This window comes from Rhinichthys klamathensis, unplaced genomic scaffold, assembly GCF_029890125.1.
Source record: "Rhinichthys klamathensis goyatoka isolate OS25496 unplaced genomic scaffold, OSU_Roscu_1.1 h1tg000042l_1, whole genome shotgun sequence".
In the NCBI taxonomy this organism is placed as follows: domain Eukaryota; kingdom Metazoa; phylum Chordata; class Actinopteri; order Cypriniformes; family Leuciscidae; genus Rhinichthys; species Rhinichthys klamathensis.
The window spans coordinates 4,812,450-4,838,534 of NW_026606589.1; the positions used below are offsets into that span (position 1 = coordinate 4,812,450).

The 26,085-nt window shown below is 40.9% G+C and overlaps 1 protein-coding gene across 1 annotated transcript in view; it reads left to right on the forward strand.

The window, feature by feature from the left end:
* Positions 1 to 1,130: 1,130 nt before the first annotated feature.
* Positions 1,131 to 26,085, forward strand: part of LOC130082243 (mucin-2) — a 28,287-nt gene continuing 3,332 nt past the window's right edge. The window contains exons 1-30 of the mRNA XM_056247011.1: positions 1,131 to 1,232; positions 1,613 to 1,666; positions 1,755 to 2,016; positions 2,188 to 2,302; positions 2,604 to 2,694; positions 2,815 to 2,924; positions 3,591 to 3,804; positions 3,996 to 4,121; positions 4,512 to 4,629; positions 4,997 to 5,135; positions 5,686 to 5,796; positions 5,970 to 6,039; positions 7,362 to 7,502; positions 7,689 to 7,853; positions 7,956 to 8,050; positions 8,145 to 8,271; positions 8,474 to 8,729; positions 9,121 to 9,170; positions 9,451 to 9,551; positions 9,956 to 10,107; positions 10,190 to 10,328; positions 10,408 to 10,512; positions 10,602 to 10,781; positions 10,903 to 11,139; positions 11,250 to 11,406; positions 11,518 to 11,646; positions 12,140 to 12,287; positions 12,374 to 12,417; positions 12,533 to 12,760; positions 13,088 to 26,068. Coding sequence (XP_056102986.1) covers positions 1,154 to 1,232; positions 1,613 to 1,666; positions 1,755 to 2,016; positions 2,188 to 2,302; positions 2,604 to 2,694; positions 2,815 to 2,924; positions 3,591 to 3,804; positions 3,996 to 4,121; positions 4,512 to 4,629; positions 4,997 to 5,135; positions 5,686 to 5,796; positions 5,970 to 6,039; positions 7,362 to 7,502; positions 7,689 to 7,853; positions 7,956 to 8,050; positions 8,145 to 8,271; positions 8,474 to 8,729; positions 9,121 to 9,170; positions 9,451 to 9,551; positions 9,956 to 10,107; positions 10,190 to 10,328; positions 10,408 to 10,512; positions 10,602 to 10,781; positions 10,903 to 11,139; positions 11,250 to 11,406; positions 11,518 to 11,646; positions 12,140 to 12,287; positions 12,374 to 12,417; positions 12,533 to 12,760; positions 13,088 to 26,068 — 16,924 coding nt within the window. The 5' untranslated portion in view covers positions 1,131 to 1,153. The remainder of the gene's footprint in view (positions 1,233 to 1,612; positions 1,667 to 1,754; positions 2,017 to 2,187; positions 2,303 to 2,603; positions 2,695 to 2,814; positions 2,925 to 3,590; positions 3,805 to 3,995; positions 4,122 to 4,511; positions 4,630 to 4,996; positions 5,136 to 5,685; positions 5,797 to 5,969; positions 6,040 to 7,361; positions 7,503 to 7,688; positions 7,854 to 7,955; positions 8,051 to 8,144; positions 8,272 to 8,473; positions 8,730 to 9,120; positions 9,171 to 9,450; positions 9,552 to 9,955; positions 10,108 to 10,189; positions 10,329 to 10,407; positions 10,513 to 10,601; positions 10,782 to 10,902; positions 11,140 to 11,249; positions 11,407 to 11,517; positions 11,647 to 12,139; positions 12,288 to 12,373; positions 12,418 to 12,532; positions 12,761 to 13,087; positions 26,069 to 26,085) is intronic.

The window sequence follows — 26,085 nt, forward strand, 5'->3', positions numbered from 1 at the left end:
CAGTAAATTGATAATAACAAAAAAGTCGAACGTTTCTGCTTTGGAAGATAGCAAATCCTAAATATGATTATTTATGACAGAGGCTATAATTAATCATTTTTTAATTCTTATTTTTTTTATGAGAGAGAATTATTTATTTAATAATTTTATTATATGATTATTTAAATTTTGGGGTTTAGATTAAAATTGCCTTTGATCAGGATGTAGATCCTGGAAAAATCTCATGACTCACACTATTGGTCACAAGCAATAATTGCTATTATGCAAAAACATTTCCTTCCACTACACAAAAGTACAGGGCCTAAAGTTTTGTTAAGGAGTGTTCACAAAGTTGAGGATTAAATGTACTAAAGACTCAATATTTATACATCATTAGTTCAAAAAGGTACCCCACCCCATGCATTGTTACAATCATTTCTCTTCTAAAGATTGTTGCATTATAAAAAAAGGGCACACCAAAATCACAAACATTTACATGCAGCTATTTCAAATATTTCTATTATTCTGTTATAACATGTTTTCAGCATTTTTGTAAACAGATGGAGATCAAAATGCAAATAAAAAGTCCTGGAAACAGATCAATACCTAAACTAAAATGATCAAACCAAATGATCAAATTGTTCTTTCATGGTGATGTTTTATATAGATGGTTTGGCTGAAATATAATTTCTAAATATAGTCATAATTACTAAACAAGACTGAGTGTTTTTGTCTAAGACTAAGACTAAATGTAATTACAATTCTTATAACCAGGCAAAATAAAAATAAAAAACAGTAAGGAAGTATAACTATAAAGATAGAATAAATATGGCATTAGAAAAAGGGTGCATGGTTGAAAGAAGAATACTTAAAAATCAACATAAACATCTTTGATTGAATATTAATGGATGTGGCTTCAAATTTCTGTGAGATCATTCTTCTTATTAGTATTCTCTTATGTGGTATTTGAATTACCTGTTTTAGTCACGGATTCTAAAATCAGGTATGGAAATCTATCAGCTAAATGTTACATTATGCTGTCATGGAAGATAAACATTTGGCCCCACCTTTAGTTCAATCTTACGTCCCTTCTGAAGGACAAGTATAAAACTCTGAGCATAGGACTGTTTCTTTCTTATTGATCTTGTGGAGAGCTTGACGCTCCACCAACACCATGGAGATGTTAAAAAGAACATCTATAGGAGTGCTGATATGGGTGACACTGTCTATTGGACTTGCGGAAACACAAACCAGTAAGACAAATTTATAACAAGTGTTTCTCAATACTGGATTTTACTTTGATTGTAAAATTATCATTTTTTCTAGTAGAATTGTAGTAATACAATAATTATATAATTACAGTTACATGTAATGTCATGCTAATATTTTGAAAGAATTTGTTCAGATTTATGAATCAACTTTCTGAAATATCATCATCAAAGGCAGAAATGATTTGAATAACTAAAAAGAGAAGATAACTATCAAATATTTATGAGATATTATAAAGACAATTTGTTGTAATTAAATTATGTTTAGTGGAACTGAAAAATGTAAGATTTGGGCGTTTTGTAAAGCATTCAAAGAAATGATTCTTACCTGAGTTTTAACATGAATATTTCTCAAACTCCTCCAGCATTTCTCACAACAATGAACATGCAACCAAGTGCTACAATAGAATTTGCTTCAGGTAAAAATCTCCAAATCATTGAAAATCAAAGGTTTTTTTCATAATCAACTAATTAAAAAACTAATTATTTGTATTTTTTTTTTACCAGGACTGACTTCACAACACAATGAGCTGGTTTGTAGTGCTTGGGGTAACTACCATTTCAAGACCTATGATGGGGACTACTTCCAGCTTTCATCTTCCTGCAACTACATTTTTACATCGCACTGTTCGACCACCTATGAAGACTTTAACATCCAATTGAGGCATCAGGTGGTGAACAACGATCCAACAATCAGCAAAATCATGATGAAACTACAGGGGACAACAATAGAGCTTACTAAAGGCTCTCTCAGCGTAAATGGGCAAATGTGAGTGATTCTGATTAAGTTTGTTTGATTTTTCAGATCATATAATCTGACTTCAACTGTGTTGACTTCTGACTTCATCTCACATTGCTGTCAATCTTCACTTTTTTTGGTGGTGGTGGTTTGGGGAGTTGGAAAAAAATACAGTGTCTAATGTTACCACTTTATCTGTAGAGTGACACTTCCATTTACCAACTCTGAAGTTTTCATCGAGAAGATGACATCTTATATTGCAGTCAAGGCTGTTTTGGGGCTAGTAGCCATGTGGAATGAAGATGATTCTTTCATGGTAAGCAACAAACCAGCTGCCTCCAATAGCCTACTTAATTAAAGGGTTAGTTCACCCCAAAATGAAAATTCTGTCATCATTTACTCTCCCTCAAGTTGTTCCAAACCTGTATGCATTTCTTTCTTCTGCTGAACACAAAAGTAGATGTTTTGAAGAATATGGGCCAAACAGTTGATGGGCCCTATTTACTTCCATAGTATGGGGCAAAATTATGACAGAATTGTCATTTTTGGGTGAACTATCCCTTTAACCAACAACAGGAGGAGGGAACTAATACAGGTGCAATATAATCTATTTTCAGGTCAAGTTAGATGAAAAATATCAAAACCAAACATGTGGACTGTGTGGTGACTTCAATGGAATCCAGAATTACAATGAATTCATCAGTGATGGTATTTGTTCATTTATTTATTCATTTTTGCAATGATGTCCATTGGAAAATATATAATTTTCTTGCCAGTTTTACATGATTGTCCAGAGACAATAAAGAATCATTGCATGTCTTGTTTTAGGAACAAACCAGCTTTCTGTTTCTGATTATGGGAACCTCTGGAAGATGGATGGTCCAACAGAAATCTGTAAGGAAGACAAAATATCTCTAGATGAAAACTGTGGAGATGAGGTAAGAAATGGAATTGCTCACACTCCATTAGACTTTTCCTTTGTCCACACAGAAATGACAAGCAATTAACTCCCCTTAAAACTGAGGTGGTAATAATTCAATTTTTGGGTTAAAAAATGGCCAGTTTCAGTTAAAATGCCAGTTTTGGGTGTCCACTGAAATTGGGACTGGGGTGAATTCAGGTTTAACACGTTTTCTTGTAGTAGTGGTGTTAAAAAAACAAGAACATATTATGTATAAAATAGTCATTTAGCTGTGACTTTTATACGACCCCACACGTATTATTACAGCCCAGAAAGTGCATAGCTCAAGGTTTTGGTTTATGCTCTCTTCTTGTCCAGTGTCCTTCTGGTCCTAAACTTCACCCACCATTTTTTACTTGCATATAATTAATGCTTCTGAAAAAAGAAATGCAGATGCATTTATTTAAAATGACTTGAGAAATGAGGAACACATCTTATCGAACATTTTCAGCATTTTAAATCTCATATTATATTTAATCAGGGTTCAAGTCACAGGTACTGTAGATATATATTTTGTCTTTAGTAAATCAATAAATTTTTGAATGTGAATGAATTTATATCACAAGCAGGGGAGTATTTGGAATTATTATTATCGGTAGTCATCATTATTGTTAATGATTATTTTTTGTCTCGTTCTCCACAGAATTTTTGTCGTGATATCTTCTCCAGTTCAGTGTTCAGTGATTGCAGAGGTCTGGTTTCCATCGATTCATTTGTCCAAGTTTGCATGAAAGACTTATGCCATTGCAATGGCTCCTCTGGATCCTTCTGCCTATGCAAAACTATCGCTGAATATTCTAGACAGTGTGTGCATGCAGGTGGAAGGCCTGAAGAATGGAGAACAGAATATTTTTGTCGTAAGTATGCCATGTTTATGCCGTGCATGGCTCATTCTTTTAGTTCTTTGTCAATGTTTGTCTTACCATTGTGCGAGTTTTCAAAAGAAGATCTGAGGCTTAATCACCCTCGCAATCCTGCTGATCTAGAGTCTCCTCTTGTAGTTTTGTATTCTTTTTGATAACCGATGCTCTCTGTTTCTATATTGCAGCACATCCGTGCCCAGAAAGCATGGTATACCAAGAGTGTGGGAATCCCTGTACTGACACCTGTACCAACCCTGAAAGAGGACAAGTGTGTGAGCGCCACTGCATTGATGGATGCTTCTGCCCTCCTGGTATAGTGTTTTTATTATGATTTTCCTTATTGACACTATCTTCTAAAGTAACTGACTACATTCATTTCACTGATACCTTCCTAATCTAATGTCTTTTTGTCTGATAATCTGATATTATTTTGTGTAATCCTCTGGTGGGATTAAACTTGCTATACTTGTTAAACTTGCTAAACTTGGTGACTTTTGTGGCACTTGCTATATGAACACACACACACACAATCTTGGACATGATTAGAAAAGTGTAAATGGTTGTCTAAATCCACCTAACCTCAGCTAGTTTTACAATTAGTATTTTTTTTTTTACTGGTGTTCTGAACATGTCCATTCTTTCTCAGTGAAAGTGAGCCCTGTCTAAGCCATAACCCATTTCCCTCTTTCTCTCGCTTTAAGGCACTATTTTCGATGACATACACAAGACTGGCTGTATTCCACACAGTGAATGCTCCTGCATCCTTGGAGGTAAAATATTTGCCTCTGGGGAGAATTACACAAGCAACTGCAGAGAGTGGTAAGCCTCCGTTGTTTGAAATTCACACTCAATTTTCTAAAACCATTGATAAAAAAAAAAAAAAGCAGTTGAAGATTTAATGTTTTAATATTATAGCCTATTATGTACTATATTGACCCGGTTTCACAGACTATAGGCTAAAGATACTCCCAGTCTGAAATGCAATTTTGAGCTGTTTTAACTGAAAGCAACTTGCACTGACATATCTTAAAATATGTCAGTGGCATTGTTTTGTCTCAGGATGCACACCAGCAATAATTTTTTAAAGGCACGTTTAAATGTCCAAATTGAACTAACTTCCTGTGAAACCAGGCCTGGGTGTTTTAAAAGGTATAGGTTTACATTGACATTATTATTTCCCATTTAGTACCTGTGAACAGGGACAGTGGAATTGTAACCAAAAGGATTGTCCACGTGCATGTTCAGTAGAAGGTGGATCCCATATTACCACTTATGATGGAAAAGCCTACACCTTTCATGGAGACTGCACTTACGTCCTATCCAAAGTATGTGTTTGAAGGCAACTTTTCAGATAATAAATGTCCAGATGATAGTTATTTTATTTTTAATAATTCATTTTATTAATAAAATGTATTTTTTTCTTCAACTAAAAAATGATAATTATGAGTTTCTGCTTAATAACTGAAGAGCTTTAGGAAAGCCATTAAAATCTGTTATGAGGCAGATATTAGGAATAATTGCATGATTGCATGATTGACATGATAAGATCCAAATGGTGCAAATTGTTGTGTGGTGGAAACAGGGATTACATTTGCATGTCTGTAGTTTAAGAAAATAATTGGATATTTTTTTTGTTTTCACCAAATTAACCCACAGTCTAGATCTATGTTAACAGTACAGACATAGAGAAATAGATTATGGCTGTATAAAAGATAAACAAAATGTGAGCCCACACAAACAAAACCCTATCTTAAAAATGATTCTGATTTTATTATTAACTCTATGTTCACAGTTCTATTGACGTTTTTAAGATATATTAGGTTATTTTTTTAGGTTATATTAATTAACTGGTCCATTTTTCTTTCTTTTTGAAAGCAATGCACAGGAACAGAATTCACAATTCAAGGAGACCTGGTAAAATGTGGTGTGACTGAAACTGAAACCTGTTTGAAGGCAATAACTTTGGCATTGTCAAATGGAAATACTGTAAGTACTAAAAATGATTGGGGATGAAAAAACAGATAATGTTTACCAGAACAGGCTTTTATCAAAAATGTATGAAACCACATCTAATGTTTCGTTTCACTATATATACACTATATATATAATCTGCATGTCTTTCTGAAGCATTTCTGAACAGAAACTATTTGTGTACGCAGGTGTTTAAAGTGGATTCCAGTGGAAATATTGAGGTCAACAGAATAATTGCCCAGCTGCCACTTTTTACAGGTAGGCTAGGGTAGGCAAATCAACAGAAAATGTAGGGGGGTAAATAAATAAATAAATTCACTAATTAATAATAAGCACACAAATATAATTTAGCCTATTTAAACATTCAGTTGGTATACTGAATAAATTTGTGTTATCATAATAGAGCTATCACATAGCTAAATGATAGTAAAGCTATATGTAACTTTTGGCCCTCCAGCGGTTAAAAAATAAAATAAAACGTGTGTCTTGCGGAAGAAGATTGGTTTGATTGTGCTTCGGCTCTGCTTCTTTGCGTGCATGAATGTGGTTCGAGGCACCGGTAAACCACGTGGATTTGACATCTTATCAGAGCGGATAAACCAAGGGGGTAATCCATCGACCGGAAGTTGAAGCCGGCCGGGTGCCGCCATCTTGCAGCAAAACTTCACTTGCGTTAGCATTTCCATTGACTCCCATTCATTTTGGCGTCACTTTGACAGCGAATAACTTTACATCTGAGGCGTTTAAAGACTCCATTTGTCCATTATTTATTTCTAAAGAAACACGACAATGTATAGAGGGCTCCATTACCTTCTATTTTACATTATGGCCCCGTAGAAACAGTTTTTGTAAAAATAGGCTAACGATTGCGTCATAACCACTCGACTCTCTGTCGCGCTATACAGAAATTACCGTACAGACAGGAGGAGAAGCTCGCAGGCAATCAGGGGGACGTCCCGTCAAGGGAGAAGCCCATAGATAATGAGTCCATAAAAGCAACGGAATACTTACTCCTGCTCACTCACGCCAAAGAACTCTTTGCTCAAGTTCCCCGTCTCTGCAAGATTAACGTTGGCAATTTTCACGCACAGCTACTAGAAGAGTAACGTCTGTCAGACAGGTTGCTCACGTCATCAAGCTTAGTTTGAGTCGGTTTGAGTCTGCGCGTCAGGAACGGAAGTGCTCAAAAATCGCTAAAAATGGCCTTCAACTGTCTCAACTGAGTTCCAATGAGATGGCTCTGCCCACTTCTTATACTGTCTATGGGATAAACCAATAAACAACGGCTAGGCTATCTGAAACCGACTATACACTGTCAATAACAACATTGATATTTTTTTTTTTTATATATAAAAAGTGACATAGTGTTACTAATAAACAGTGATCCTTACAGTGATCTGATTTCAAATGATGTTGGCGCGCATTGAATATTTGTTTTGAAAGACTGATCAAGAGAAAAAATATATATGGTTATGTGTACTATGGTTATATAAAGAACTACTTGATTACTACATCTTGCCTTATATTAAACACACACCAATGTCTGTAATTCTAAATTTTTATTTTTATTTGATTTTCAGCTGATGTGAGCATTTTCAAGCCCTCCTCATTCTTCATCATCATTCAGGCCCATTTGATTGGGCTTCGTCTGGAGATCCAGCTTGAACCGTTAATGCAACTTTACATCACAGTCAATTCAGCGTACCAAGGAGAAACATGTGGTATTTATTTTTGCAGACCTCTTAGCGTTAACCCTCTCGTGGTACAATCCTCTGGACAAAAGCAGAATATTTTACTTTATGTGAAGGCTTTCTGTATTTTTTTTTTTTCTGTGTCAATATTTTACATGTCTTCAGTTAATTTGATTTTATATCCTAGATTAATTTATTTAATTAATCAATCCATAGGTCTTTGTGGCAATTTCAACAACATTGAGGCTGATGACTTTACAACCATTGGCGGACTCAGGGAAGGAACAGCTTTGGACTTTGCCAACACCTGGAAAACAAGAGCAAGTTGCCTTGATGTTCAAAGAAACTTTGAGAATCCTTGCAGTCTTAGCACTGAAAATGGTATGAATTTACCTTTACTGTTGTCATGTGATTTCCACGACACTTTGCATTTGTAACTCTGGAATGTCATCAAGAACTGATATTTTTTCTAAAAAAACACAGAGAAATATGCACAGTACTGGTGCTCCCTGCTGTCAGATCCTTCATCAGTGTTTGCCCCCTGCCACTCCGAAATCAGCCCTGAAGTCTACAAAGCAGTAAGTGAAATTTATAAGATATATAATAAGATATAATAAGATATATTTTTAATATTTATTTTCAAGCTGAATCTAACTTTTCCATACTTGTTAGAATTGTATATATGACAGCTGCAACTGTGAGAAGAGTGAGGACTGTATGTGTGCTGCATTGTCTTCATACGTACATGCATGTGCTGCAAGAGGGATTGCTCTTGATGGCTGGAGAGATGCTGCCTGCAGTGAGTTGCTTTCTTCTCAGAAAGGCTTGAGAATATTTGATATTTTGATATTGATATTTGATAGCTTGACAAGCTGTTTTGGGATTTTACTTAAAAAGTCATGCTGATTAAAAACAATATGTGAGATGGGAGCTCAAATAAAAGTTTTGTTGATTAAGTGGATTGTAGTTCAACTCAACTAAATGTCCTCTCTTCTTCTCAGAAAAGTACACCCTAACTTGCCTCGCCACCACGGTCTACTCCTATCAAATGACCAGCTGTGACCGCACTTGCCGATCCCTCAGCCAATCAGACAGCACCTGCGCCGTTGACTTTGTGCCAGTAGATGGCTGTGGCTGTGCAGAAGGAACATACATGAACGAGAATGGTGACTGTGTTGCATCTGCCAGCTGCTCATGCTTTGATTCAGGCAAAATTATTCCTGCTGGGATCTCCATCTCCAAAGATGGAGGATCATGGTATGGACATGGAGTTGGTTACATTTCTGTTGAACAGGGTATATTTTGTAAACAGGGTTTTTCAAAGTTTCTTATGTCAAGGACCCCCAAAAACCCTCAGGCACTCTTATGAAAATCTAACCACCTGTATATACACATTTTTAATAATATTAGGTTAACATTGTGAGAAAAATAAAGAATTGATTTTAGTATCATCATTGTATTCAGGCCAAACTAAATTTTTATGGAGCATTTCACAATCTTTTTCCAAGTCTTCTTTTTCTCTTAAATTTTATAATAATCTTAACCAAGGGGATGCTGGGGGTCCACGGACTTCAGTTTGAAAAACCCTGTTGTAGATTACTGCCCCAAATGTGATTTAATAATATTTAACTTAATATTTAAATTTCAGTATTTGCGAACAAGGGAAACTGAGCTGCTCTGGTGGATCAAATGGGGAAGGTGTGTATCTGTGTGTGTGTGTGTGTGTGTGTGTGTGTGTGTGAGAGAGAGAGAGAGAGAGAGAGAGAGAGAGAGAGAGAGAGAGAGAGAGAGAGAGAGAGAGAGAGAGAGAGAGAGAGAGAGAGAGAGAGAGAGAGAGAGAAGCTATATTTAAACTGTTAAAATATGTTTCTAAGTTACTGTGAATAGTTTTTAGAACTTTCTGAGATTTATTTTCTCAGTGATTTTATTTGACATCAGCTACATTGTCTTAATCAATTCTTTGAATCTTTACTTTAAGAATGCAAAGAGCCAATGATGTTTTTCAACTGCTCCAGCGCTAGCCCTGGTTCCAAGGGATCCGAGTGTCAGAAGAGCTGCAAAACATTAGACATGGCCTGTGTGAGTTACATGAATGCTTGTAAAGGTGTAGGTCATGCTTATGTTATTCTAAACCAGTATGCTAGTTTTTCTGTTTCTGTGTAACACAAAACAAGAAATTTAAGTGACATGACATGGTCATAGTGCACTGTACTTCTGCTATAGTAGAGGGATGATAAAACACCATAATTACACCACAAAAGTACCAGCTCTAATATGCAGAATGGAAAATAAGACTGTATAGAAAAGAGCGGTGTGAAGACACTATAAACTCTCTCCCTTTGTGTTCCACTGAGAAAATAACAGCATATGGGTTTAGAATGGCATTGGGGTAAGTAAATAACCAATAAATTGTAATGTAAGGGTGAATTATTCCTTTCTGCAGTAATAATTTGTTGTGAAATATTGCATATGCATTACTGCAGATCAGCACAGAGTGTGTGTCTGGCTGTGTGTGCCCATCTGGACTGGTGTCAGATGGGAAAGGTGGCTGCATTGCTGAAGACCTCTGTCCTTGCATCCATAATGGAGTTGCCTACCAACCTGGGGAAAGCATTAAGACTGATTGCAATACATGGTAAATACAACTGTGAGATTTTTAATTATTTGTTATATTTTAGATACTCTTGTTTATAATGCACTTACATTACTTTTTGTAGTGCTTGTAAGAATAGACGATGGATTTGTACCACAAACCAGTGCAGTGGGACATGCAGCATCTATGGAGATGGTCATTATAGAACCTTTGATGAGAAAAGATACGTCTTTAGTGGAAACTGTGAATACAGCCTTGTTCAGGTATTAACCTTACACTTTCTTATGAGGCCTGAAGATCTTTATAACTTAATCTAAATCTAAATGTTCATGTTATGCCTAGGACTTCTGCAATGGCACCAGTGGCACTTTTAGAGTCATTACTGAAAATATCCCCTGCGGATCCACTGGCACCACTTGTTCCAAGGCTATCAAGCTTTTTCTTGGAGTGAGTTACCTCTTGGCATTTACCAAAGCAGGCATATCAAACCTTAAATTAGTACAGAATGAACATTGCATTTGTCTTTTATATTTCAGAGCAATGAGCTTAGATTGACAGATGGATCCTACCAAGTTGTTCACAGAGATGCAGGAGAGGAGATTCCCTACCAGATGCGCACTATGGGGCTTTACTTGGTGATTGAGGCCAGTAATGGTCTGATGCTCATTTGGGACAGAAAAACAACAATACACATCAAACTGACTCCAGAGTTTAATGTGAGTAATGTGGCAGGACTATCACCTCAATCTTTGTCAAGTCTATTTATTAAATATTATATATATTTATATAAATATCGTATTCATATTTATAATAACAGTGTTCTATTCATATTGACAGGGGCGTGTGTGTGGTCTATGTGGAAACTACGATGGGAACGCAAACAATGACTTCACGACACGCAGTCAAGCAATTGCTGTCGAAGCCCTGGATTTTGTAAACAGCTGGAAGCTCTCTAGTTGTCCAGATGCAACTCTCATCCAAGAACCATGTGTCCATAATCCGTATAGAGAGGCCTGGGCACAGAGGCAGTGCAGCATCATTACTAGCAATGTCTTCTCAACATGTCATTCACAGGTACTTACAACAAGCTATTTAGGGAACTTGAATATCCATATGTTAAGTATATTATGTCTGAAAAATCGATCGCATTTACCAGCCACATTGTCATGAATATTGCTTTAAAGGTGGACCCCTCTCCTTTTTATGATGCTTGTGTGAGAGACGCATGTGCCTGTGATAGTGGTGGAGATTATGAATGTTTTTGCACTGCTGTAACAGCCTATGCACAAGCCTGTAACGAGGCTGGAGCCTGTGTTGCCTGGAGAACACCTAAAATATGCCGTGAGTCACTGATAACTATCGCATTGTCATCAGACATGCTGTAAAGGAATGACTAAAAACTGTATACCACAAAAGCCTAAAACAAGTTTAAGGTTTGCCTTTTCGTTGCAGCATTGTTCTGTGATTATTACAACCCCCCGGGTGAATGTGAGTGGCATTACAAACCTTGTGGAGCTCCTTGTATGCAGACATGCAGAAACCCTTCTGGAAACTGCTCTAGTCAGATACCAGCGCTTGAAGGTGAGAACTTCAGTTATATTACAATCAGTTATATCATTTGCATGTTATTGAGAAAACAACTATAAATACTTGTATTTGGAAGACACATTGAAATAATTTTGTCACATCACACTTATTTTCTATTCTATTAAATACATATTTTTAAATAATGCATAATAATCAGTGTACATTTACTACTGTAGATAGAAACCCTAGAGATAATTTCGGGGGGATTTTGCTTCAGCTTTTTGTCAAGTATTCATGCAAATGTATCATTCAAATATCAGAATCATAAAACATCATATTAGGCTATGTCCCCTAAACTGGACAAGTTTATAGAATACAGTAGTTAGTTTATATTATAGTTTATATTTGTCTTCAAAACATTTGTCACAACGATTGATTCACTGAAATCTATTCTTAATTTTAACTTCACATTGCCTCATCAGGATGGATGTTTTTTTTTATTTTATTTTTTATCTGATTTATATTTTTCCCTTTGAACCTTTTTTAGGATGCTATCCTAAATGCCCTCCGGAGCAGCCTGTTTTTGATGAGGATAACATGAAGTGTGTGACACAGGAAGATTGTGGCTGCTTTGTTGAAATGTTACATTATCAAATTGGCCAGCAGGTGCCAACCACAGAAAACTGTCAGTCATGGTATGTGTATTTTCTACTCGTATTCAAGTTTCATACAGGTCACTAATAGTTTTTAAATATCCTATTTGTGCTTTTTTTTCATGCAGTTATTGTTCATCATTTGGTGTTATCTGTGACTTTGATGTAAATGGTAAGATTTTTGCCATTTCAGTTATAGTTTAGTTTGAAGATTAGTTTAGTTTAGTTGAAAGCAGAATCTACTTTTCATTATATTCTTTTTTTTCATACTTTTTCTTCATTTACAGCATGTACATGCCAATACAACAATGTAGAGTACTACTTTGGAGATGTAATTTATCACACAACGGATGGACTGGGAGGATGTATCACAGGCAGATGTTCAGTCAATGGAACTATTGAGAGGACTTTGATACCTTGTGAAACGACTGCTGTCCCAACAGTCACATCCCCCCTGAACACAACACAGAAATTAACACCAACCCCGACAACAGTTTTTGTCTTCAGCACTCCAGGTACCTTGTTATTTCTGTAGTAGACAGTTTTTCCTCATATATTGCTCGAATATTTAGGGTTCATTCATTGGAAATCAAAGCTTATTGAGGATTAGTTATACTGGGAGGACTTGTAGTAGTAAACATTGATTATTTTCATTCAATTACAAATGATCACAACTTCTCCAGACAATGGAACTGAAAAATATTTTTATATTATTCAAACACTGAACATGTACACAAAATTATTAATTTGCTATTATTCTTATTTACTTTAAGATTTTTCTTATTGAATGCTTATTTTACATTCATCTTACATTTAATAACTTATTTACTTGATGACCACAGAATACACTTCACCGGAAACTGAAAAAGAAACAACCACAACTCTTGAGGTTTTATCTACATCCAACAAGCCAGAACAATTGACAAGCGGACCAACAACTGAAGTTATTTTAACTGCTTCTACTGCAGAAATTAAACATTCAACTGAACAACTGGTATATGTAACTTCAAAGCCTTCAACATCATCAGATCAAACATCAACACTGTCCTTATCAACAACAGCAAAGAGAACAACGGACACTGAAAGTTCCATAGAGACACAAAGTACAGTAACATCAAAAACCTCAATTGCACCCATTACAAAAACACTTCCAACAGTCACTGGTAAAGTGTGGACAACACTTTCCACAGAATCACAATCTGTGTCCACACTTCAGACGACTGGAGATCAAACCACTGAGTATGAATTTACCACGTTATCTAAAACATCACCATCTACAAGCACATCCCTCACAATTACACAAACCACACTACCAGTTGTTACATCCATGCAACCAACAACGCTAACAAAGGCAACTGCTGTGCCAGTCACGGCACTTGTGTCTACAACAGTGAGTATTGAATCGTCCACTGGGTATGAGGTTAGCACTACGGGTCTTTCTTCAACAACAAAACCATTCAAGGCTGAAACAACACTTTCAACCACCACACCAGCCATCTCATCCACTACTGTCCTTGTTGAGGAGGGAAGCACCACTGTCCAGCCACCTACAGAGACATCATCTCCAAGCAGTGTCTACACAACTTCAAAATCATCTACAGTTACTCAAACAACTGGAGAAGTAACAACAACTGAGACTGTAACTGAGAACGAATTGACCACATCTCAGACGTCTTTGTCCACCACCAGGCCGCCAAAGGTGGTAACAACTGGTCAATCAAGCCTACCAACAACTACAGCCACGACCACTTTAGAAGAGTTAACAGCTACATCATCTGAAACATCGACATCCACAAGCACATCTCTCCCAGTGACACAAACTTCACTACCAGTCGTTACATCTACGCAGCCAACAACGCTAACAAAGACAACTGCTGTGCCAATCACTACACTTGTGTCAACAACAGTGAGTGTTGAATCATCCACTGGGTATGAGGTTAGCACTCAGGGTCTTTCCTCAACAACAAAACCAGTCAAAGCTGAAACAACTCTTTCAACCACTACACCAGCCATCCCATCCACCACTCTCCTTGTCGAGGAGGGAAGCACCACTGTCCAGCCACCTACAGAGACATCATCTCCAAGCAGTGTCTACACAACTTCAAAATCATCTACAGCTACTCAAACAACTGGAGAAGTAACAACAACTGAGCCTGTAACTGAGAACGAATTGACCACATCTCAGACACCTTTGTCCAGCACCAGGCCGCCAAAGGTGGTAACAACTGGTCAATCAAGCCTACCAACAACTACAGCCACGACCACTTTAGAAGAGTTAACAGCTACATCATCTGAAACATCATCATCCACAAGCACATCTCTCCCAGTGACACAAACTTCAGTACCAGCCGTTACATCCACGCAGCCAACAACGCTAACAAAGACAACTGCTGTGCCAGTCAGTACACTTGTGTCAACAACAGTGAGTGTTGAATCGTCCACTGGGTATGAGGTTAGCACTCAGGGTCTTTCTTCAACTACAAAACCAGTGAAAGCTGAAACAACTCTTTCAACCACCACACCAGCCATCCCATCCACCACTCTCCTTGTCGAGGAGGGAAGCACCACTGTCCAGCCATCTACAGAAACATCATCTCCAAGCAGTGTCTACACAACTTCAAAATCATCTACAGCTACTCAAACAACTGGAGAAGTAACAACAACTGAGACTGTAACTGAGAACGAATTGACCACATCTCAGACACCTTTGTCCACCACCAGGCCGCCAAAGGTGGTAACAACTGGTCAGTCAAGCCTACCAACAACTACAGCCACGACCACTTTAGAAGAGTTAACAGCTACATCATCTGAAACGTCGACATCCACAAGCACATCTCTCTCAGTGACACAAACTTCACTATCAGTCGTTACATCCACGCAACCAACAACGCTAACAAAGACAACTGCTGTGCCAGTCAGTACACTTGTGTCAACAACAGTGAGTATTGAATCGTCCACTGGGTATGAGGTTAGCACTCAGGGTCTTTCTTCAACAACAAAACCAGTGAAAGCTGAAACAACTCTTTCAACCACCACACCAGCCATCCCATCCACCACTCTCCTTGTCGAGGAGGGAAGCACCACTGTCCAGCCACCTACAGATACATCATCTCCAAGCAGTGTCTACACAACTTCAAAATCATCTACAGCTACTCAAACAACTGGAGAAGTAACAACAACTGAGACTGTAACTGAGAACGAATTGACCACATCTCAGACACCTTTGTCCAGCACCAGGCCGCCAAAGGTGGTAACAACTGGTCAATCAAGCCTACCAACAACTACAGCCACGACCACTTTAGAAGAGTTAACAGCTACATCATCTGAAACATCGACATCCACAAGCACATCTCTCCCAGTGACACAAACTTCACTACCAGTCGTTACATCCACGCAGCCAACAACGCTAACAAAGACAACTGCTGTGCCAATCACTACACTTGTGTCAACAACAGTGAGTGTTGAATCATCCACTGGGTATGAGGTTAGCACTCAGGGTCTTTCTTCAACAACAAAACCAGTCAAAGCTGAAACAACTCTTTCAACCACTACACCAGCCATCCCATCCACCACTCTCCTTGTCGAGGAGGGAAGCACCACTGTCCAGCCACCTACAGAGACATCATCTCCAAGCAGTGTCTACACAACTTCAAAATCATCTACAGCTACTCAAACAACTGGAGAAGTAACAACAACTGAGACTGTAACTGAGAACGAATTGACCACATCTCAGACACCTTTGTCCAGCACCAGGCCGCCAAAGGTGGTAACAACTGGTCAATCAAGCCTACCAACAACTACAGCCACGACCACTTTAGAAGAGTTAACAGCTACATCATCTGAAACGTCATCATCCACAAGCACATCTCTCCCAGTGACACAAACTTCACTACCAGTCGTTACATCCACGCAGCCAACAACGCTAACAAAGACAACTGCTGTGCCAGTCAGTACACTTGTGTCAACAACAGTGAGTGTTGAATCGTCCACTGGGTATGAGGTTAGCACTCAGGGTCTTTCTTCAACAACAAAACCAGTGAAAGCTGAAACAACTCTTTCAACCACCACACCAGCCATCCTATCCACCACTCTCCTTGTCGTGGAGGGAAGCACCACTGTCCAGCCACCTACAGAAACATCATCTCCAAGCAGTGTCTACACAACTTCAAAATCATCTACAGCTACTCAAACAACTGGAGAAGTAACAACAACTGAGACTGTAACTGAGAACGAATTGACCACATCTCAGACACCTTTGTCCACCACCAGGCCGCCAAAGGTGGTAACAACTGTTCAAACAAGTCTACCAACAACTACAGCCACGACCACTTTAGAAGAGTTAACAGCTACATCATCTGAAACGTTGACATCCACAAGTACATCTATCCCAGTGACACAAACTTCACTACCAGTCGTTACATCCAGTCAACCAACAACGCTAACAAAGACAACTGCTGTGCCAGTCAGTACACTTGTGTCAACAACAGTGAGTGTTGAATCCTCCACTGGGTATGAGGTTAGCACTCAGGGTCTTTCTTCAACAACAAAACCAGTGAAAGCTGAAACAACTCTTTCAACCACCACACCAGCCATCCCATCCACGACTGTCCTTGTCGAGGAGGGAAGCACCACTGTCCAGCCACCTACAGAGACATCATCTCCAAGCAGTGTCTACACAACTTCAAAATCATCTACAGCTACTCAAACAACTGGAGAAATAACAACAACTGAGACGGTAACTGAGAATGAATTGACCACACCTCAGACACCTTTGTCCACCACCAGGCCACCAAAGGTGGTAACAACTGGTCAATCAAGCCTACCAACAACTACAGCCACGACCACTTTAGAAGAGTTAACAGCTACATCATCTGAAACGTCGACATCCACAAGTACATCTCTCCTAGTGACACAAACTTCACTACCAGTCGTTACATCCACTCAACCAACAACGCTAACAAAGACAACTGCTGTGCCAGTCACTACACTTGTGTCAACAACAGTGAGTGTTGAATCCTCCACTGGGTATGAGGTTAGCACTCAGGGTCTTTCTTCAACAACAAAACCAGTGAAAGCTGAAACAACTCATTCAACCACCACACCAGCCATCCCATCCACCACTGTCCTTGTCGAGGAGGGAAGCACCACTGTCCAGCCACCTACAGAAACATCATCTCCAAGCAGTGTCTACACAACTTCAAAATCATCTACAGCTACTCAAACAACTGGAGAAGTAACAACAACTGAAACTGTAACTGAGAACGAATTGACCACATCTCAGACACCTTTGTCCAGCACCAGGCCACCAAAGGTGGTAACCACTGGTCAATCAAGCCTACCAACAACTACAGCCACAACCACTTTAGAAGAGTTAACAGCTACATCATCTGAAACGTCGACATCCACTAGCACATCTCTCCCAGTGACACAAACTTCACTACCAGTCGTTACATCCACTCAACCAACAACGCTAACAAAGACATTTGCTGTGCCAGTCAGTACACTTGTGTCAACAACAGTGAGTGTTGAATCATCCACTGGGTATGAGGTTAGCACTCAGGGTCTTTCTTCAACAACAAAACCAGTCAAAGCTGAAACAACTCTTTCAACAACCACACTAGCCATCCCATCCACGACTGTCCTTGTCGAGGAGGGAAGCACCACTGTCCAGCCACCTACAGAGACATCATCTCCAAGCAGTGTCTACACAACTTCAAAATCATCTACAGCTACTCAAACAACTGGAGAAATAACAACAACTGAGACTGTAACTGAGAACGAATTGACCACATCTCAGAAACCTTTGTCCACCACCAGGCCGCCAAAGGTGGTAACAACTGGTCAGTCAAGCCTACCAACAACTACAGCCACGACCACTTTAGAAGAGTTAACAGCCACATCATCTGAAACGTCGAAATCCACCAGCACATCTCTCCCAGTGACACAAACTTCACTACCAGTCGTTACATCCACGCAACCAACAACGCTAACAAAGACTACTAATGTGCCAGTCACTGCACTTGTGTCAACAACAGTGAGTGTTGAATCGTCCACTGGGAATGAGGTTAGCACTCAGGGTCTTTCTTCAACAACAAAACCAGTCAAAGCTGAAACAACTCTTTCAACCACCACGCCAGCCATCCTATCCACCACTGTCATTGTTGAGGAGGAAAGCACCACTGTCCTGCCACCTACAGAGACCTCATCTCCAAGCAGTGTCTACACAACTTCAAAATCCTCTACAGCTACTCAAACAACTGGAGAAGTAACAACAACTGAGACTGTAACTGAGAATGAATTGACCACATCTCAGACACCTTTGTCCAGCACCAGGCCGCCAAAGGTGGTAACAACTGGTCAGTCAACCCTACCAACAACTACAGCCACGACCACTTTAGAAGAGTTAACAGCTACATCATCTGAAACGTTGACATCCACAAGCACATCTCTCCCAGTGACACAAACTTCACTATCAGTCGTTACATCCACGCAACCAACAACGCTAACAAAGACAACTGCTGTGCCAGTCAGTACACTTGTGTCAACAACAGTGAGTGTTGAATCGTCCACTGGGTATGAGGTTAGCACTCAGGGTCTTTCTTCAACAACAAAACCAGTGAAAGCTGAAACAACTCTTTCAACCACCACACCAGCCATCCCATCCACCACTCTCCTTGTTGAGGAGGGAAGCACCACTGTCCAGCCACCTACAGAAACATCATCTCCAAGCAGTGTCTACACAACTTCAAAATCATCTACAGCTACTCAAACAACTGGAGAAGTAACAACAACTGAGACTGTAACTGAGAACGAATTGACCACATCTCAGAAACCTTTGTCCACCACCAGGCCGCCAAAGGTGGTAACAACTGGTCAAACAAGTCTACCAACAACTACAGCCACAACCACTTTAGAAGAGTTCACAGCTACATCATCTGAAACGTCGACATCCACTAGCACATCTCTCCCAGTGACACAAACTTCACTACCAGTCGTTACATCCACGCAGCCAACAACGCTAACAAAGACAACTGCTGTGCCAGTCAGTACACTTGTGTCAACAACAGTGAGTGTTGAATCGTCCACTGGGTATGAGGTTAGCACTCAGGGTCTTTCTTCAACAACAAAAGCAGTGAAAGCTGAAACAACTCTTTCAACCACTACACCAGCCATCCCATCCACCACTGTCCTTGTCGAGGAGGGAAGCACGACTGTCCAGCCACCTACAGAAACATCATCTCCAAGCAGTGTCTACACAACTTCAAAATCATCTACAGCTACTCAAACAACTGGAGAAATAACAACAACTGAGACGGTAACTGAGAATGAATTGACCACACCTCAGACACCTTTGTCCACCACCAGGCCACCAAAGGTGGTAACAACTGGTCAATTAAGCCTACCAACAACTACAGCCACGACCACTTTAGAAGAGTTAACAGCTACATCATCTGAAACGTCGACATCCACAAGTACATCTCTCCTAGTGACACAAACTTCACTACCAGTCGTTACATCCACTCAACCAACAACGCTAACAAAGACAACTGCTGTGCCAGTCACTACACTTGTGTCAACAACAGTGAGTGTTGAATCCTCCACTGGGTATGAGGTTAGCACTCAGGGTCTTTCTTCAACAACAAAACCAGTGAAAGCTGAAACAACTCATTCAACCACCACACCAGCCATCCCATCCACCACTGTCCTTGTCGAGGAGGGAAGCACCACTGTCCAGCCACCTACAGAAACATCATCTCCAAGCAGTGTCTACACAACTTCAAAATCATCTACAGCTACTCAAACAACTGGAGAAGTAACAACAACTGAAACTGTAACTGAGAACGAATTGACCACATCTCAGACACCTTTGTCCAGCACCAGGCCACCAAAGGTGGTAACCACTGGTCAATCAAGCCTACCAACAACTACAGCCACAACCACTTTAGAAGAGTTAACAGCTACATCATCTGAAACGTTGACATCCACTAGCACATCTCTCCCAGTGACACAAACTTCACTACCAGTCGTTACATCCACTCAACCAACAACGCTAACAAAGACATTTGCTGTGCCAGTCAGTACACTTGTGTCAACAACAGTGAGTGTTGAATCATCCACTGGGTATGAGGTTAGCACTCAGGGTCTTTCTTCAACAACAAAACCAGTCAAAGCTGAAACAACTCTTTCAACAACCACACTAGCCATCCCATCCACGACTGTCCTTGTCGAGGAGGGAAGCACCACTGTCCAGCCACCTACAGAGACATCATCTCCAAGCAGTGTCTACACAACTTCAAAATCATCTACAGCTACTCAAACAACTGGAGAAATAACAACAACTGAGACTGTAACTGAGAACGAATTGACCACATCTCAGAAACCTTTGTCCACCACCAGGCCGCCAAAGGTGGTAACAACTGGTCAGTCAAGCCTACCAACAACTACAGCCACGACCACTTTAGAAGAGTTAACAGCCACATCATCTGAAACGTCGAAATCCACCAGCACATCTCTCCCAGTGACACAAACTTCACTACCAGTCGTTACATCCACGCAACCAACAACGCTAACAAAGACTACTAATGTGCCAGTCACTGCACTTGTGTCAACAACAGTGAGGGTTGAATCGTCCACTGGGAATGAGGTTAGCACTCAGGGTCTTTCTTCAACAACAAAACCAGTCAAAGCTGAAACAACTCTTTCAACCACCACGCCAGCCATCCTATCCACCACTGTCCTTGTTGAGGAGGGAAGCACCACTGTCCTGCCACCTACAGAGACCTCATCTCCAAGCAGTGTCTACACAACTTCAAAATCCTCTACAGCTACTCAAACAACTGGAGAAGTAACAACAACTGAGACTGTAACTGAGAATGAATTGACCACATCTCAGACACCTTTGTCCAGCACCAGGCCGCCAAAGGTGGTAACAACTGGTCAGTCAACCCTACCAACAACTACAGCCACGACCACTTTAGAAGAGTTAACAGCTACATCATCTGAAACGTTGACATCCACAAGCACATCTCTCCCAGTGACACAAACTTCACTATCAGTCGTTACATCCACGCAACCAACAACGCTAACAAAGACAACTGCTGTGCCAGTCAGTACACTTGTGTCAACAACAGTGAGTGTTGAATCGTCCACTGGGTATGAGGTTAGCACTCAGGGTCTTTCTTCAACAACAAAACCAGTGAAAGCTGAAACAACTCTTTCAACCACCACACCAGCCATCCCATCCACCACTCTCCTTGTCGAGGAGGGAAGCACCACTGTCCAGCCACCTACAGAAACATCATCTCCAAGCAGTGTCTACACAACTTCAAAATCATCTACAGCTACTCAAACAACTGGAGAAGTAACAACAACTGAGACTGTAACTGAGAACGAATTGACCACATCTCAGAAACCTTTGTCCACCACCAGGCCGCCAAAGGTGGTAACAACTGGTCAAACAAGTCTACCAACAACTACAGCCACAACCACTTTAGAAGAGTTCACAGCTACATCATCTGAAACGTCGACATCCACTAGCACATCTCTCCCAGTGACACAAACTTCACTACCAGTCGTTACATCCACGCAGCCAACAACGCTAACAAAGACAACTGCTGTGCCAGTCAGTACACTTGTGTCAACAACAGTGAGTGTTGAATCGTCCACTGGGTATGAGGTTAGCACTCAGGGTCTTTCTTCAACAACAAAACCAGTGAAAGCTGAAACAACTCTTTCAACCACCACACCAGCCATCCCATCCACGACTGTCCTTGTCGAGGAGGGAAGCACCACTGTCCAGCCACCTACAGAGACATCATCTCCAAGCAGTGTCTACACAACTTCAAAATCATCTACAGCTACTCAAACAACTGGAGAAGTAACAACAACTGAAACTGTAACTGAGAACGAATTGACCACATCTCAGACACCTTTGTCCAGCACCAGGCCGCCAAAGGTGGTAACAACTGGTCAATCAAGCCTACCAACAACTACAGCCACGACCACTTTAGAAGAGTTAACAGCTACATCATCTGAAACGTCGACATCCACAAGTACATCTCTCCCAGTGACACAAACTTCGCTACCAGTCGTTACATCCAGTCAACCAACAACGCTAACAAAGACAACTGCTGTGCCAGTCAGTACACTTGTGTCAACAACAGTGAGTGTTGAATCCTCCACTGGGTATGAGGTTAGCACTCAGGGTCTTTCTTCAACAACAAAACCAGTGAAAGCTGAAACAACTCTTTCAACCACCACACCAGCCATCCCATCCACGACTGTCCTTGTCGAGGAGGGAAGCACCACTGTCCAGCCACCTACAGAGACATCATCTCCAAGCAGTGTCTACACAACTTCAAAATCATCTACAGCTACTCAAACAACTGGAGAAATAACAACAACTGAGACGGTAACTGAGAATGAATTGACCACATCTCAGACACCTTTGTCCACCACCAGGCCACCAAAGGTGGTAACAACTGGTCAATCAAGCCTACCAACAACTACAGCCACGACCACTTTAGAAGAGTTAACAGCTACATCATCTGAAACGTCGACATCCACAAGTACATCTCTCCTAGTGACACAAACTTCACTACCAGTCATTACATCCACTCAACCAACAACGCTAACAAAGACAACTGCTGTGCCAGTCACTACACTTGTGTCAACAACAGTGAGTGTTGAATCCTCCACTGGGTATGAGGTTAGCACTCAGGGTCTTTCTTCAACAACAAAACCATTGAAAGCTGAAACAACTCTTTCAACCACCACACCAGCCATCCCATCCACCACTGTCCTTGTCGAGGAGGGAAGCACCACTGTCCAGCCACCTACAGAAACATCATCTCCAAGCAGTGTCTACACAACTTCAAAATCATCTACAGCTCCTCAAACAACTGGAGAAGTAACAACAACTGAGACTGTAACTGAGAACGAATTGACCACATCTCAGACACCTTTGTCCAGCACCAGGCCACCAAAGGTGGTAACCACTGGTCAATCAAGCCTACCAACAACTACAGCCACGACCACTTTAGAAGAGTTAACAGCTACATCATCTGAAACGTCGACATCCACAAGCACATCTCTCCCAGTGACACAAACTTCACTACCAGTCGTTACATCCACTCAACCAACAACTCTAACAAAGACAACTGCTGTGCCAGTCAGTACACTTATGTCAACAACAGTGAGTGTTGAATCATCCACTGGGTATGAGGTTAGCACTCAGGGTCTTTCTTCAACAACAAAACCAGTAAAAGCTGAAACAACTCTTTCAACAACCACACCAGCCATCCCATCCACGACTGTCCTTGTCGAGGAGGGAAGCACCACTGTCCAGCCACCTACAGAGACATCATCTCAAAGCAGTGTCTACACAACTTCAAAATCATCTACAGCTACTCAAACAACTGGAGAAATAACAACAACTGAGACGGTAACTGAGAATGAATTGACCACATCTCAGACACCTTTGTCCACCACCAGGCCGCCAAAGGTGGTAACAACTGGTCAAACAAGCCTACCAACAACTACAGCCACGACCACTTTAGAAGAGTTAACAGCTACATCATCTGAAACGTCGACATCCACCAGCACATCTCTCCCAGTGACACAAACTTCACTACCAGTCGTTACATCCACACAACCAACAACGCTAACAAAGACAACTGCTGTGCCAGTCACTGCACTTTTGTCAACAACACTGAGTGTTGAATCGTCCACTGGGAATGAGGTTAGCACTCAGGGTCTTTCTTCAACAACAAAACCAGTCAAAGCTGAAACAACTCTTTCAACCACCACACCAGCCATCCCAACCACCACTGTCCTTGTCGAGGAGGGAAGCACCACTGTCCAGCCACCCACAGAAACATCATCTCCAATCAGTGACTACACAACTTCAAAATCATCTACAGCTACTCAAACAACTGGAGAAGTAACAACAACTGAGACTGTAACTGAGAACGAATTGACCACATCTCAGACACCTTTGTCCAGCACCAGGCCGCCAAAGGTGGTAACAACTGGTCAGTCAAGCCTACCAACAACTACAGCCACGACCACTTTAGAAGAGTTAACAGCTACATCATCTGAAACGTCGACATCCACAAGCACATCTCTCCCAGTGACACAAACTTCACTACCAGTCGTTACATCCACTCAACCATCAACGCTAACAAAGACTACTAATGTGCCAGTCAGTACACTTGTGTCAACAACAGTGAGTGTTGAATCGTCCACTGGGTATGAGGTTAGCACTCAGGGTCTTTCTTCAACAACAAAACCAATCAAAGCTGAAACAACTCTTTCAACCACCACACCAGCCATCCCATCCACCACTGTCCTTGTCAAGGAGGGAAGCACCACTGTCCAGCAACCTACAGAGGCATCATCTCCAAGCGGTGTTCACACAACTTCAAAATCATCTACAGCTACTCAAACAACTGGAGAAGTAACAACAACTGAGACTGTAACTGAGAACGAATTGACCACATCTCAGACACCTTTGTCCACCACCAGGCCGCCAAAGGTGGTAACAACTGGTCAGTCAAGCCTACCAACAACTACAGCCACGACCACTTTAGAAGAGTTAACAGCCACATCATCTGAAACGTCGACATCCACAAGCACATCTCTCCCAGTGACACAAACTTCACTACCAGTCGTTACATCCATGCAATCAACAACGCTAACAAAGACAACTGCTGTGCCAGTCACTACACTTGTGTCAACAACAGTGATTGTTGAATCGTCCACTGGAAATGAGGTTAGCACTCAGGGTCTTTCTTCAACAACAAAACCAGTCAAAGCTGAAACAACTCTTTCAACCACTACACCAGCCATCCCATCCACCACTGTCCTTGTCGAGGAGGGAAGCACCACTGTCCAGCCACCTACAGAAACATCATCTCCAAGCAGTGTCTACACAACTTCAAAATCCTCTACAGCTACTCAAACAACTGGAGAAGTAACAACAACTGAGACTGTAACTGAGAACGAATTGACTACATCTCAGACACCTTTGTCCAGCACCAGGCCGCCAAAGGTGGTAACAACTGGTCAGTCAAGCCTACCAACAACTACAGCCACGACCACTTTAGAAGAGTTAACAGCCACATCATCTGAAACGTCGACATCCACAAGCACATCTCTCCCAGTGACACAAACTTCACTACCAGTCGTTACATCCATGCAATCAACAACGCTAACAAAGACAACTGCTGTGCCAGTCACTACACTTGTGTCAACAACAGTGATTGTTGAATCGTCCACTGGAAATGAGGTTAGCACTCAGGGTCTTTCTTCAACAACAAAACCAGTCAAAGCTGAAACAACTCTTTCAACCACTACACCAGCCATCCCATCCACCACTGTCCTTGTCGAGGAGGGAAGCACCACTGTCCAGCCACCTACAGAAACATCATCTCCAAGCAGTGTCTACACAACTTCAAAATCCTCTACAGCTACTCAAACAACTGGAGAAGTAACAACAACTGAGACTGTAACTGAAAACGAATTGACCACATCTCAGACACCTTTGTCAACCACCAGGCCTCCGAAGGTGATATCAACTGGCCAACCAACAACTACAGCAACATCCACTTTAGAAGAGGAAACCTCATTCGAAACAACCAAATCAACCAGTTCAGCAATTACCACTACAAACGTTTTTTACTCATCCACATCTATGGAGACCTCAATTGCTCCCATTACACAAACACCACCATATTTTACCCTTCCTGTGACTTCAGAATCCTCTCTATTCTCAACCTCTTCTATTGTTTGTTGTCTTGTGAATGGGACACATTTTCAATCAGGTACAAATACTTCTCGT